This window comes from Miniopterus natalensis, chromosome 9, assembly GCF_054644295.1.
Source record: "Miniopterus natalensis isolate mMinNat1 chromosome 9, mMinNat1.hap1, whole genome shotgun sequence".
Lineage (NCBI taxonomy): Eukaryota > Metazoa > Chordata > Mammalia > Chiroptera > Miniopteridae > Miniopterus > Miniopterus natalensis.
The window spans coordinates 74,503,609-74,516,405 of NC_142089.1; the positions used below are offsets into that span (position 1 = coordinate 74,503,609).

Below are 12,797 nucleotides of genomic sequence, written 5' to 3' on the forward strand. Positions count from 1 at the left end.
GATATTTTTAAACTGTGGAGTTTCTTCCTCTTTTAATCTCTAATATAGTGGCACTTTCATGGATAGAAAAGACCTGCAAGTGATGAAGTCAACTCAGTCGCACAACTCCAGCCCCTTAGTAGGAGCAACAGGGCCAGACAGGCCTTGGGCCCAGGGACACTGGAAGGAGTAGGTGGGGGAGAGGGAACGGGATCATGAAGGGGCTGAGGAGCCCACCATCCAGCTCTGCACATCCCAGGACAGGCGAAGACGGGACTGCTAAACTGGCTTTAACAGCCTGCCCATTATGAGGGCATTAAGGTGCTCTAAATGTGTCCACTGGCCCACAGGGACACATTTATTCGAGTACAGGACAGTGCCTGTTTTGCTCCGTGGAGTATACGAGGTGCTGAGTGTAGGGCCTGGCACACAGTTCAGCAGTCACCCGTTAAGTTTGGTTTCATCAGCTTCTCCACCCCATGGCCCATGGCGTGGGCCTTGTCCAGCACAAGGATGGGCACATTTCCCTAGTGCGCTAACTTTAGCAGGGCCACCATCCTCCCGAATCTCTTAGTCTGTGCCAGCCCCCTGCACTGTGTCTGCAGGAAATGACATTATAACTACAGGACTGTACTCGGGTTCTTTAATGAACCATGAACAATTGTGGGCAAGTTTTCTTTATTCTGAGTAACTGAGGAAGTACTCCTAAGGAGCTGCAAAGCAGGGCATCTGGTGTGAGGTGACCACTTAGAGGGCATCTGGTGTGGGTGGGCCCTCAGGACTGCTCGGTGGCTACCAGGGGGCTCCCGAGAAGCAGGTAATTTCGGGCTCTTGGTTCCGCGTGTGGAGTCTGGGCCCCTGGTACTGGGGCTAACACGTCAGTGCCTGTGCCTTTGCAGGCCTTCTCGTAGATTCTGTGACTCAGAGGTCTCTTTGTGGTCCACTGGTTCCGCTTACTCAGTTGGTTCAGTTTGAGATGCCAGGGGATCCCACGAGGCACGCTGCTGTGCTTTTGAGCGGTTCAGGAGCAGATGACAGTGGCATTGGCACAGGCCACCGTGGAATGGTTTTCATTGTACAGTTTCAGCAAAAGCTGGTATTCTCCCTGAAAGGGACACAGGGAAAGCATGAGGTGGTGACCCATAGAACAATCGACCATTCGTTGAAGAGCACCTTCTATGTGCAGGCACTGCTGTGGACACCGGGGATAAAGCGGAAGCTGATAAACCAAACCTCGCCCTGTGAAGCTTGTGGGCTCGCAGAGAGGGACAGACACCACCCGCGATCATTAGTTGTGTATGTGTTATGTCACATGCTGACGTTACACAGAAAACTTGAGCAGGGAAGGGGGTGGCGGGAATGCTGGGCAGGGCAGGGCAGGGCAGGGCAGGGCAGGGCAGGGCAGGGTGGGGCTGGTGCAGACTTGCAATTTTAAGTTGGGCGGTCAGGGCAGCCGGGCAGAGAAGGTGCGGGAGCTCACCATGCTGCTCGCGGGCTGGTTCCCATGCATGAGGACCAGTGAAGTGGTCAGTGGGATTTCAGGGAGACGGAACCCCAGGGGGAGGGAGAGGAAATGAGGGCAGGAGGCCTCATTGGCCATGGGATGCTGCCTTCAGTTAAGAAAGGGATGCTGATGAGGAGGGTGTTTTCCCCAGAGGAGTGGTCTGACCTGGTAGATGTTGACAGGGTCCCTGTGGCTGCCTCTGACAAGAGGCTGCAGTGAGAGAGGGTGGCAGGAAGAGCAGGTGGGAGGGGACTGCAGCAAGCCAGGAGAGAGACGGTGAAGGTTTGGAGCAGGTGGTGGAGATGGAGTGGGGGTTGGATTCTTGATAGATTTTGTAAGAAGAGTCTATATGACTTGCTGAGGAAACCCATGTGGGTGGGAGAGAAAGAGGGGTTAGGGTGACCGCAAGGACCTGGCCTGAGCCACTGGAAGGATAAGGCGTCACCTGCTGAGAGAGGGAAGGCCTCTGGGGGAGCAAAATTCAACTGTATGAAAGCAACATGCTCTGTCAGAAAAAGTACCACTGCCTTTTAGGTTCCTTTCTGGCAACAACACTCCACAGAGGAGTCCTTTTGTCTGTATTAGTGGCTGCTACACAGGCCTGTGCGGAGCTGCAGGAAGAACCCAGGGGTTGACCGCATCTGCTCTGCTCCCAGCAGAAGCCCTGCCCAGCCCCCACGGTCCGTGTGCTAAGTGTCTGTAGACTCAGCAGTCTGGAGAGGAACAGGCGGGGGCAGGCGACAGCAGTGCTAAGCAGCGCAAAGGGCCCAAGAGGGAAGGATGCAGGAGACTCCTGGGACATCTTTGACGTGCCTGTCCCCGGAGGAAGGAAAGGAGCCTAATCTGTGTAAGCCAGAGGGAAGGAATAAATCAGACCGCTGGGTAGAAGTTGCATGAAAAGTAGGTTTTTGTTAGAAGAGAAAAACTTGCTAGCAATTAGCAGAGGTTCAGGATCAAGCGGGTCCCCACCACTGAAAATTGCATTTGAGACACCCAGGTTCCACTCAGGATGGCGACTTGGGCATGAGGATTGATTAGAACACCTCAGGCACCGTTCAGCTTGAGGATTCTGTGACCGAGAGGCTCCTGTGGGTCTGACTGCTCAAATATGGAGCAGCTGTGGTTACAGAAGCAGTGTTAGGGATTTAACCAAAGCAGTGTAAAAGCAAGAGAATTAATTATGAGTAGAAACCAGCTCAAATTTGCAGCTGATTATGTTTAATTATCATCATTATCATCACCCATTTTTCTTTAACTGTCCTTGTGCATTTATGTACATACCCTTCAAAATTATTGAAAACAAAATAAAGCTTTTATTATTGCTTTATAAGCCTAGAAAAGATGTAGTATTTGAAGGAAAGGTTTCTAGATTATGAGTTACAAGCTATACATATTCTGGTTTAAGAGGCAAGGGTATTTAGGCAACTGTGCCCAGCTCTAGGCCGGTGGAAAGACATGCTAGAAGACAGGAGGGACAGAGTAGGGACAAGGGACAGAGAGCAGTGGCCCTTCTGCTGTCGAGAGGAGTATTGAATTTGTGAGTTAGGAACTCATAGTCCTTGGCACTTATGCAGTTCAGGCTGTACCTACAAGTTGTCCGTGTGCTTTGGAAGCCCACGGATCTCCAGTTCTAATTCAGAAAACAGCAGCCATAGACAGACGTGGGGCTCCCGGAGGGCTTGCAGCCTGGGCCCAGGCACTGGTTATGAAAAGTAAAGAACACAAGACACTCAAGACTCACTGCTGAGTGGAAAAGTTTTCAGCCAAGCAGGGACAGAATTAGCACAGAGCCCATCTCCAGGGGATTTGATGGGAGGAAGGGATCTTTTAAAACCAAAAGGCTTCGCACTGTCTCTGTCCCATATTAGGAAGCAAAGTCTTTGAGCCTTGCAGGCTGGCTGTCAGCCAGGGAAGCCTGAGCTGCCTGCAGCTGGTCCTCGGCCAACATGGGAGCCCACGTGGGGATTAAGGCCTCCAGCTGCCTCTGCTGCTTATGTGACAGGCCGCCTGTGTCCCACGAGGGTTATTTCCCCTGTTGGGTCTGGCAGGGTGTCAGCAGCCGGGGGCGGGGTCAGGGGTGGCCAGGTTTCTGCGTCCCAGGCTCAGGCTTCAGAAAAGGAGGAGACAGGAGGACCAGGCAAAGACAGCCTTTGGATGCGTGACCACCCAGACCCAGGGCCGGGAGACCTGACTGCATCTTTGCCCTCACATTGGGCACCAATCTCGTTGAGCACCGTTATCCAAGAGTCCTGGCAATAAAGCTTTTACAGCTCTGGTAAATTTTCTTTCAAGGGGCTTCCACGGCTGCAAGAAGTTTTCGCCCCCTATTTCAGAGCAATTGCTAAAGGGAATGTGTTTATTTTAAAAAAGCCAATAATGCAAGATGAAAATCAATTGTTTGCAAATTTTAAGTCACTCTCCAGTGTGTGTGTGTGTGTGTGTGTGTGTGTGTGTGTGTGTGTGTGTGTGTGTGTGTGGCGGTGAGGGAGGAGGTCAGAAAGAAAATGGGTGAAGGAAAAGAATTTAAATAGCAAAGATTTAAAGAAAAATCTATCTGGAGGATTAGGCCCCACATTTTAGAAGTGAAGGGCGTTTGCAAAATATTATACTGAAAGGCTGGCAGAGAAAAGTCTGGAGAAGAAAACCCCCAGCTGCCCGAGCAATGCTAGTGCAAGTCCCTGATGGTCCAGGGACGTGAAGGCTGTGGCCTTAGGAACCCAGAGGCCGGGACAGAAAGGAAACATGCAAGAGAAATGAAACTAAGTTAAACAAGTTCTTTATGGAGAAGGAGACCCTTCTGGAGGGAAGAAAGGATGGCATTAAAACAAAAAAAATAATTATTGCATTTTTGTGATTCTTTTTATGTTGTTCCATAAGATTCGGTCAGGTGTAGCGTATTGGAACTGTATTACATATGTCAGGGCTGCTTGAATGCAGCCATCTAATAAAGTCACATCATTCTGAGAAAAATGGAATTCATGGAAAATTCTACTCTCAGCTGCGAGGTTCTCCAGTGAAGACTCAGGACGTGAGCACTTTATTTACTTGGTGGCAGCCCCTGAAGGGCAGCACGCAGATGGTAACGGGGCACCTTTAAGCCCTCATGGTTGTGTGTTTCTTCCTTTCTCAGAAAGGCCAGCCTTACGGAGCTCAAAAGACAGCAAGCCGGTGCCTGCCGCCCACACCCCAGCAGCCCCAGCCGTGTGGGGACCCCGCAGACAGCGCAATCCTGCCGGGGGCAGGATGCCCGCATCCCTCTGGGTGAGAGGTGTCTACCCAGAGGATCCCCAAGGGTCCGACATGACGTAAAATGTCCAATACCAAAATGACAAAACCAGTGTGTCAAACATTTGAAAGTGCCCACTATGAAGTATGAGCTGTACAGAGAGAGGGTTTTCCTTCTGGGGGCCTATGAAGGTTAAACTCTTCAGTTCCCTGTCCTCCCTTCTGTCCCCTCTCCTCCTCCATCCCTCCTTCTGCCCTTCTCAGAGAAACTGCTCCATATAATAATTAAATAACAAAATAAAACAGAAAACCAAAACCTTACCTGGGGAATATCGAATGAGTAATTATTGACAGGGCCCGCATAATAAATCTGCTCTGAAAAATGTACAAAACATACATAGTGTTATTCAACTGTTTAAAACAACAATGACTTCTCACGTTATCTGTGCTCACTGTGCCCCGGGGATCCAGCGATGAAGAAAAGCTCTTTGTGCAAACACTGTTTCTGTTCTAACGAGGAGACTGGCAGCACATAAATAGCTAAACAAGACAGGAGCTAGACAGTAAAAAGTGCAAGAAGGAGACCTCAGGCAAGGTGAGCGAGGCAGGTGGTGTGATGGTGAAGAGGTCAGGCTGGGGCCCACTGTGCAGGGTTAAATCCTAAGACTCTCTTGTAACAGACCTTGAACAGTTATTACCTCCTTAGGCTCTGTTTCCTTGTTTTTAAGATGAGTGTAATAATGACAATAACAGTGCCCATTTCATCAAGCTGCGAAAAATAAAAGAATTAATTCATGTAAAGCACTAATAACAATGTCTGGGGAGCACTCAATAAATGTTTCTAAAAGCATGTGCTGGGAGGTGCCGTGTGTGATAGGATGGCCAGTCAGGGAAGGTATCTCCAAGGAGATGATGTTGGGGCTAAGCCCTGAGGGAGCTCACCAGGTGAGCATTTAAGGAGCTGTGACAGGAGAGCCTCAGGGCACCAGAATGGGGACAAAGGCCCTGATATGGAGGAGTTTGGGAGGGAAGCACAGGGGGAGATGAGTGTGCTGAAGCACATGAGCCAAAGGGCCTGTGTTGAGAAGAGACTGAAAAACTTGAGGGGAGACAGGCCTTTAGGGACCTTGAGGACATGGCAAGGAGAAAGGCGGTAACAAGTCAAATGACAATGTGTGGAGAGGCCTGGAATGGAAGCCATCCAGGGGCTACGGTGAGCGATGATCGGTGAAGCGTGATGGTGGAGATGGAGAAAACAAGTAAGATCATGACTGTACTGGAAGGCAGGACCTACTGAGGAGTTGCATGTGGAGAGTGAGGCCAAGGGCGGGTTTAGGCTTGAGCATCTGGGTGGATTGGGGTGCCATTTACTGAGCCTGGGGAGCCTGGGGAGGAAGAAGTTTGTGGGGTGGTGGTGGTGACTAAAGAGCTCTATCTCTGGGGGTGATTTTCAATGGTTCCTGAGAGCACTTGGACACATGATTCTGGAATTTTTGAAAGAGGTTAAGGATAGAGCTATGAATATTGGAGTCATCAACATGCATATGGTGATAAGGCCATGGGACAGTATGGGACCTTCACCCCCTAGGAAAATAAAATTAATAGGTGGAGAAGGGAAAAGTGCCAGGACCACTCCTGAGGCCCCCTAACATTCAGGAGAGGGGTAGAGGAGGAGAAGCCAGCCAAGGTGACCAAGAAGGAATGGCTGTGGAGCCCAGGGCAACAAGAAGTAGGATCGAAGGAGCCAGGAGATGTATGTTCTTCAAAAAAGGAGGGTATGGACCTGGCCAGTATGGCTCAGTTAGTTGGAGTGTCCTCCCATACAGCAAAAAACGGTGGATTGGATTCCCAGTCAGGGCACAAACCCAGGTTCGGGTTCGGGTTCGATCCCTGGTCAGGGCACATTAGGTAGGCAACCAATCTATGTTTCTCTCTCACATAAATGTTCCTCTCTTTCTCTCTCTCTCTCTCTCTCTCATCAATTAAAAAATAAAGAAGTGTATTATCAACTGTGTTGAATGATGCTAAGAATTTGTTTAAGGACAAAATGTGCAGTAGACTTGGCAACATAGATGTCACTTAGTGACTTTGACAAGATCATTGGAGAAGTGAGAACAAATGCTCAGATGGGATGGGTTGGAGAGTTATATGGAAGTGAGAAAGTAAAAAAGGTTTTCTCTAGAGAGAAGCAGAAAAAGAATGAACGACAACCAGAGGGGCGGTGTGGGGTTGAGCGGCTTGTTTCTTTACCTACGATGGGAGATATTGACCATGTTTGTCATTTGAAGGGAATGATCTTGTAGAGAGAGGGGGATTGAAGATGCAGAAGAAAGGGAATAACTGTAGGAATGAAGTGTTTAAGAAGGTGGGCTGGGAGGGATTTGCCTTTGAGGGGAGCACACAGCAAGAAAACATGTTCAGATGTAGGTCGTTTCATAGATTGGCCAGTGGACCAAAGGCAGTGAAGGTCCTGTTTTCTCAGTGAAGGTGACGGGCAAAGATGTAGGGGAAACTGAGGGTGAGGACTATGGTCCTTTGAGGAGCAAGACGATGGCATATAATAGTTATAGACAGTGGGGAATAAATTTACTTGGAAAACACAAGGACCACTAGTCAGTGTTGAGTGCTCCTTTGAGGTTTGTGGCCATGAATTTAAAGATTGCCTGGTTAGCTCAGAAGTATATTTTCTCAGCAACATTCAGTGTCTCTGATGCAAGAATGGAGAGGGTGGATGGTTGGATTGGAGTTTTACTGGACAAAAATGATAAGGAGAGAATGGCAAGGCTGCTAGGCATAGGTGCAGGGGAAAGGTTATGATAACAGACCCTGGAGTCTAAGGAGGGTAAGGAACCAGATGAAGGTTGGAGGAGTTGGTTAATAGCAAAAAGAGTGGTGGTGTCCAGTATTGCAATTAAGATCCTGGAATAGGAACCTGGAAGGATATGGTGAAGCCAGAGGTCAAAAGCCTTGACACTGAGATTTTAGCAGTGGTGCATTTACTGGTGATGACAAGATGCAGAGTGGAGATGGGAGACAGCGGTTGAGGTGCAATGATGGAAATGGTTGTTGGAAGTAAGGAAGTTAAGGACCTGAAGCATCATGGTGCTGGGTGGGCTATCTCTGTCAATATTAAATCAACAGAAAGGATGGAACCGTGCCCAGCTCCTCAGATGGTGGCTGCCTCCTCTGTGATTCCCCAGCACTGTGCATGTAGCATATTATAAGCAGAGGCTAAGAGTACAGACCCCAGGGCCAGACTATCCAGGCTGAGTTTGAATCTTGGCTCTTTGTCCTACTAACTGAGCAAGTCACCCAACCTTTCTGAGCCTCAGTTTTCCTATCAGGAAACACAGGTGATAATAACATCCACCTCACAGGGTCCTCGTGACCGCCAAATGAGTTAATACATGTAAAACTCTTACAGCAGCACCTGGCACCTGTGAAGCACTCAATAAGGGTTAGCCATTAGCATACTCATCCACCAATCCACAGCACTGGGGCCATCCCTATAGACCAGGCACTGTGCTAGGGGCTGGATACAACAGCAGACAAGAACAGTATGTGAACCGTTTGAATCACCGACCACCCGGAATTGTAACCATTTGTTTACAGGGCTGCTTCCTTCACTAGACTGGGCTTTTGTGCCTTCCTGTTTGCATGGTTCCCAGTACGCTGCACAGAGTCTAACACACAGCCGGCTGCGATATATGGTTACTAATGAGGTCACTGACTGAGCAGATCGAGTCAGGACACGGGTCTGCCAACCACCTTCATTCTTGCTCGGTATTGTAATCCTCTACCTGCCGGGAGTGTCTGGGCCTGGGAAGTGCTGACACTAGAGCCTGGATTAGGGAATGAGCCACTCAGAACAGCCAACGGGAATGAGGGAGGAGGGGTGGGAGAGAAGGATGGCGGTGAGTAAATGCTTACTCCTGTTAGCTACTGAGCTCTTTTAATGACCCAGAGGCTTCCTGCTTCACACGGCATCTGTTCAGTAAATATCTGGAGACAGACCAAATTCTCCACATTAAAAGGTGTGTTGGCCCAGGGGCAGCACGGCTGGGGCATGAGCAGCTGTCCTCCTGGAACAATACCAGGAGCATGAGGATAATCTTTCTTTAAAAAGGCCTCCCCAGGGCAATCTGCGACTGAATTTCTACCAGGAGACCATGCTTAGTATAGACTTTGGCTTCTGTTAAATGCCCGTGTCTCCAGCATATCTATCCTTCCTTAAGGATCGTGTGCAAACATGGTGTGTGCCAGATGGCAGATGTGCCCATTTCATTGCACCATGTATAACTGGTCCATTCATGTTTAAAAGGAAATGTGTATTTTGTTGTGGATATAAGGGGTTTATTGGAAATTACTATTCTGTATGATGTGGTATTGGAAATAGAGATGTTAACATCTGGATCTTGTCCTTAAGAATCTTCCAGTCCACCTGGAGAAGATGCCATAACTAAGCTATAGAGAAAGCAAACTGTGAGGAGTGAGTGGTGTGTGGGCAGTGTATCTCACAAGCGCAAAGGGTTCAGAGGGGCAGCCTGGGATTCATTAGCACTGCTGGCCTGTTGTGCAACCAGAGGGCAGACCATTCACATGAGAATTTATGGTGTCCCCTGGAGTTGGGTGACACAGTACCCCAGCTACCAGTACATGATTTCATTTTCTGAAATTATATCTTTCCCAGTGGACACTCTCTGAACCAAACCAGGACAATTTGAGCAGAGGGACAGAGAGACCCAGGGCCAATCTATCCTGGCAAGAGATGATTTGTTTCATTTCAACTCACCAGCCTCGAGAGCCGCCCACTTTGTGCCTGGCATAGCAGACTTCTCACTGATTCTGTGACTCCTTTTGAGAAAATGCCTTTGCTTTTGTTGACTGAAACAGGTTTCTACCTCTTGCAACTCAGGGACTTTGACTGCTGTGGGCATGAAGCAGTCAAAATCACTCATGCCGGCCATCAGAGTGTGGGATGCAGCGTGTCTCTGGAGCAGAATCAAGGATGGGGACTGAGTGTTCCGTCCATGTCTGGTCTGACTGGATGATCTTGGGCATATGTATGTTTCTATTCATTGTTCTAAGGTGACATCCTGCAGAAGATTTGACCTAAGAGACACACAGACTTGGGATCAGGACCCACCTTTCCTACTCACTAGCTAACTGTTGGTGGGCAATTTGCTTAACCGTCCTGTGACTCAGCTTCCTCACTTTGCAAAGTATAAATAAGGATGCCTCTCTTGTAGAGCATTAAGAGGACTTAAGAACTTGTATGCGAATTCTCTGAGCAAAGTGGGGTCCCCAGTAAGGGTAGAAACAGTAGTCATTTATTGTATTATTGTTTACTGGATATGTCGTAATGAAGGCTCGCTTGGCGGATGCTGAAGAACAGAGCAAGGCTAGGTTTGGGAACCTTTTTGCAAAGTCAATGTGCACAACTGCTAAGACCTGTTGCTGCCTTTTTTTCTCTCTCTTTAATTCTGCTTAAGAAAAATGGATATGTGTGGCTCTTTGAAGAATCCTTTGGAATGCTATCGAACCTTTTGTTATGCTCATTTAATGTTCAAAGATTTGCTAATGTGTGCTCTTAAGTATTAAGGGGCTTTTTATGGGGGTGAGAGGGTGTCATTAAATCAAACACTTTACCATTTCAACAGGAGCTTTTCTGGGGGCCCATGCAGTTCCTGAGAATTGCTGCAAGCAATGCATGAAACTGTCTTTTTCCCCCTAGCCTGATGAAACACTTAAAATTAAATTCATGCTCCTTCCTTTCTCAGATCCTCTTTGATTCTGAGATTCCTTTAATTAACATTTTCATGCTCCAGTACTATAAAAAGATCCCAGTATATCCATACCACTCCTTCCTTCTCCTCATTTAAAATCTTGAGCAGTTTTAAATGTACAGTGGATTGAAGAAATTTACCTCCTCAGTTCTGAACACATGAAGTCATTTATGTGAATAGGCCTTCGTTGTTGTTGTTTTGTTTTTTGATGCAGATCTTTGTGTGGTTGGCACATAGTGTCTTTTAGAGAGGAAATTGATTTGAAAATTGTGAAGATAAAAAGTCCCAAAGGTTTTGAGTTAGACTGACTGAGATTCGGGGCCTTTCCGCCATTTCCTAGCTCCTGCTAGTGTTATTGAAATTCCCTCTTTTTCCAAAATTATTACAAAAATGTCCAGTTTTTAAACATTATGAGGGTGCTTGACAGTATAAGACACTTAGAGTTCCAATTTATCAAATAGGCCATTAGTATATTTAGGGTAATTTAAAAAAAATTATTTATTTATTTACTCAGCATTTTAACCCCTTTCTTACCTCCCAGCCCAATGCCCTAGGTGAACACAGCCCTCACGCTGTCCTCCAGTGAGTGGGGGGCCTAAGGGCCTGGGAAGGCTCATTGCCACAGCTCCTGTGGGCAGTGGTCCCACAGTGAGAAGTGAGGTAGGGGAGATGTTCCAGGCAGACCGAGAGTCCTGTCTCTGGAGTGAGAGGGAGCGATTGTGTTGCATCATTTTGGTGAGCTCTAAACATAGTCTCCCTTCCTCTCCTGGCCTTGGGTATTTCCTTAAAGAGACACAAATCTGGCAGGTGGCGAGGCCTAGGCACCCTGCTCTTCACCTCCGCCTCCCTGATGAGCTCTGCTTTCTTCCGTCTCTGGCCCTAGAGGGTGTTGCATTTCTGGTCCCACAGGGTGCAGAGCCAGTTGTTGGTTAGATGTCCTTTAGATCAATAATGAGCTTGCCTGGGACTGGGCCTCAGAAGGGTGTCTATTGCTTCCAGGGTGAATGTGCCTGTGGACAGAATCCCGGTGGGGCCGAGAACCTTGAGGTTTCAGGATTTCAGTGGGTTCCAGGCAGTGTGAGTAGGTAGCTCTAGGCTAAGTCCAGGCCCAGTTTTTACTTTTTGTTATATTTTTTTAGTGTGTTCTAATTTGTCAGTTTCTTCATCTCCCAGGCCATTTTTCCTGTTATTCTCTAGGGAAGCTGCAGTCCTTTTTGTCTGTCCTGAAGGGAGGCCACCAGAGCACTGTGGCATCATAGGCCTGCTTGTACCTTCTCAGAAATGATCCTGCAACCACACCACAGATAGTCCCACAGATCGGACCTGGCCGAGGGGGTGAATGGGAGCAGAAACCCAGCTCCTGCCCACTTCTCGTGTCCTGTGCACGTGCTCATGCCCCCTGAGAAGTCCTGGCAGCCGTGGTGAGCATCAGCTGTGCTTCTGACAAATCCCAGGCCAAGTGCCTGCCCCTCCACACTCGCCACACAGCCCATTGGGGCACCGGGATGTGCAGGGACTTTATCTCCTGGGAAGTCCTCAACCTAGAAGACTTGGAATCAGGGGTAAATGCCACAGACTCTTAACCTTCAGAGGGACAATTCTATTCCCCCAAAATCTCAGCAGAGCAGAGCCCAAGTTCCCTACACTGGTCATCGGCTCTTCGACACCTCATCTCATGGCCTTTCCTCTTGCCCTGAGTCCCTCTTGCTCTTTTCCCACTCCTGCTTCCTGATGTCACATCCCCATAAACTATCTACCCCCAGGCCTTTGTCTCCGACTTTGCTGGGAGGACCCCAAGCTAAGAACCCTTCCTGGTGGAAAGTGCACCTTTCCTTAATTCATATGAAGGCCTACATGAGCTCTGGGTGGTACCAGAAACCTGTTGCTGATGTATTTGGACCTGTTTCTGATGACGGAGCCACTCAGCCAAGAAGCTAAATCTGAACACCCTGTAACCTGTTCTCTGACCTTTGCTCCAAAGAACAGCAAGGAGCATGAATGCCCTGGATTGTCCCTGTGGGGCTCAGAGCCTCCCACTTTGGGAGAAGACAGGGGCAGAGAGGACAAGAAGGTGAAGACCAGAGCTGTGCCAAGAAGGGGATGGACAGAGGGACGGCTGGCTGGGAGGAAGCAGCAAGTCTGAGAAGAGAGAGAGCAGAGAGAGGAAGAGAGAAGTTCACGGCTTGCCCAGGCTTCTGTTTTCTTCATTCCATTGGATGGAGTTTTACTGTCACTGAATAGTGGGCCTGCAATCGACGTGTCTTCTGACACACTGCATTTGCACACCCTGGGACCCCTAGCCA

At 48.6% G+C, this 12,797-nt stretch overlaps 1 protein-coding gene across 1 annotated transcript in view; it reads right to left on the bottom strand.

The window, feature by feature from the left end:
• Window positions 1–727: 727 nt before the first annotated feature.
• Window positions 728–12,797, bottom strand: part of LY86 (lymphocyte antigen 86) — a 61,599-nt gene continuing 49,529 nt past the window's right edge. Inside the window, exons 4-5 of the mRNA XM_016202417.2 lie at window positions 5,031–5,083; window positions 728–1,084 (exon numbers count right to left, since the gene is read on the bottom strand). Coding sequence (XP_016057903.1) covers window positions 1,001–1,084; window positions 5,031–5,083 — 137 coding nt within the window. The 3' untranslated portion in view covers window positions 728–1,000. The remainder of the gene's footprint in view (window positions 1,085–5,030; window positions 5,084–12,797) is intronic.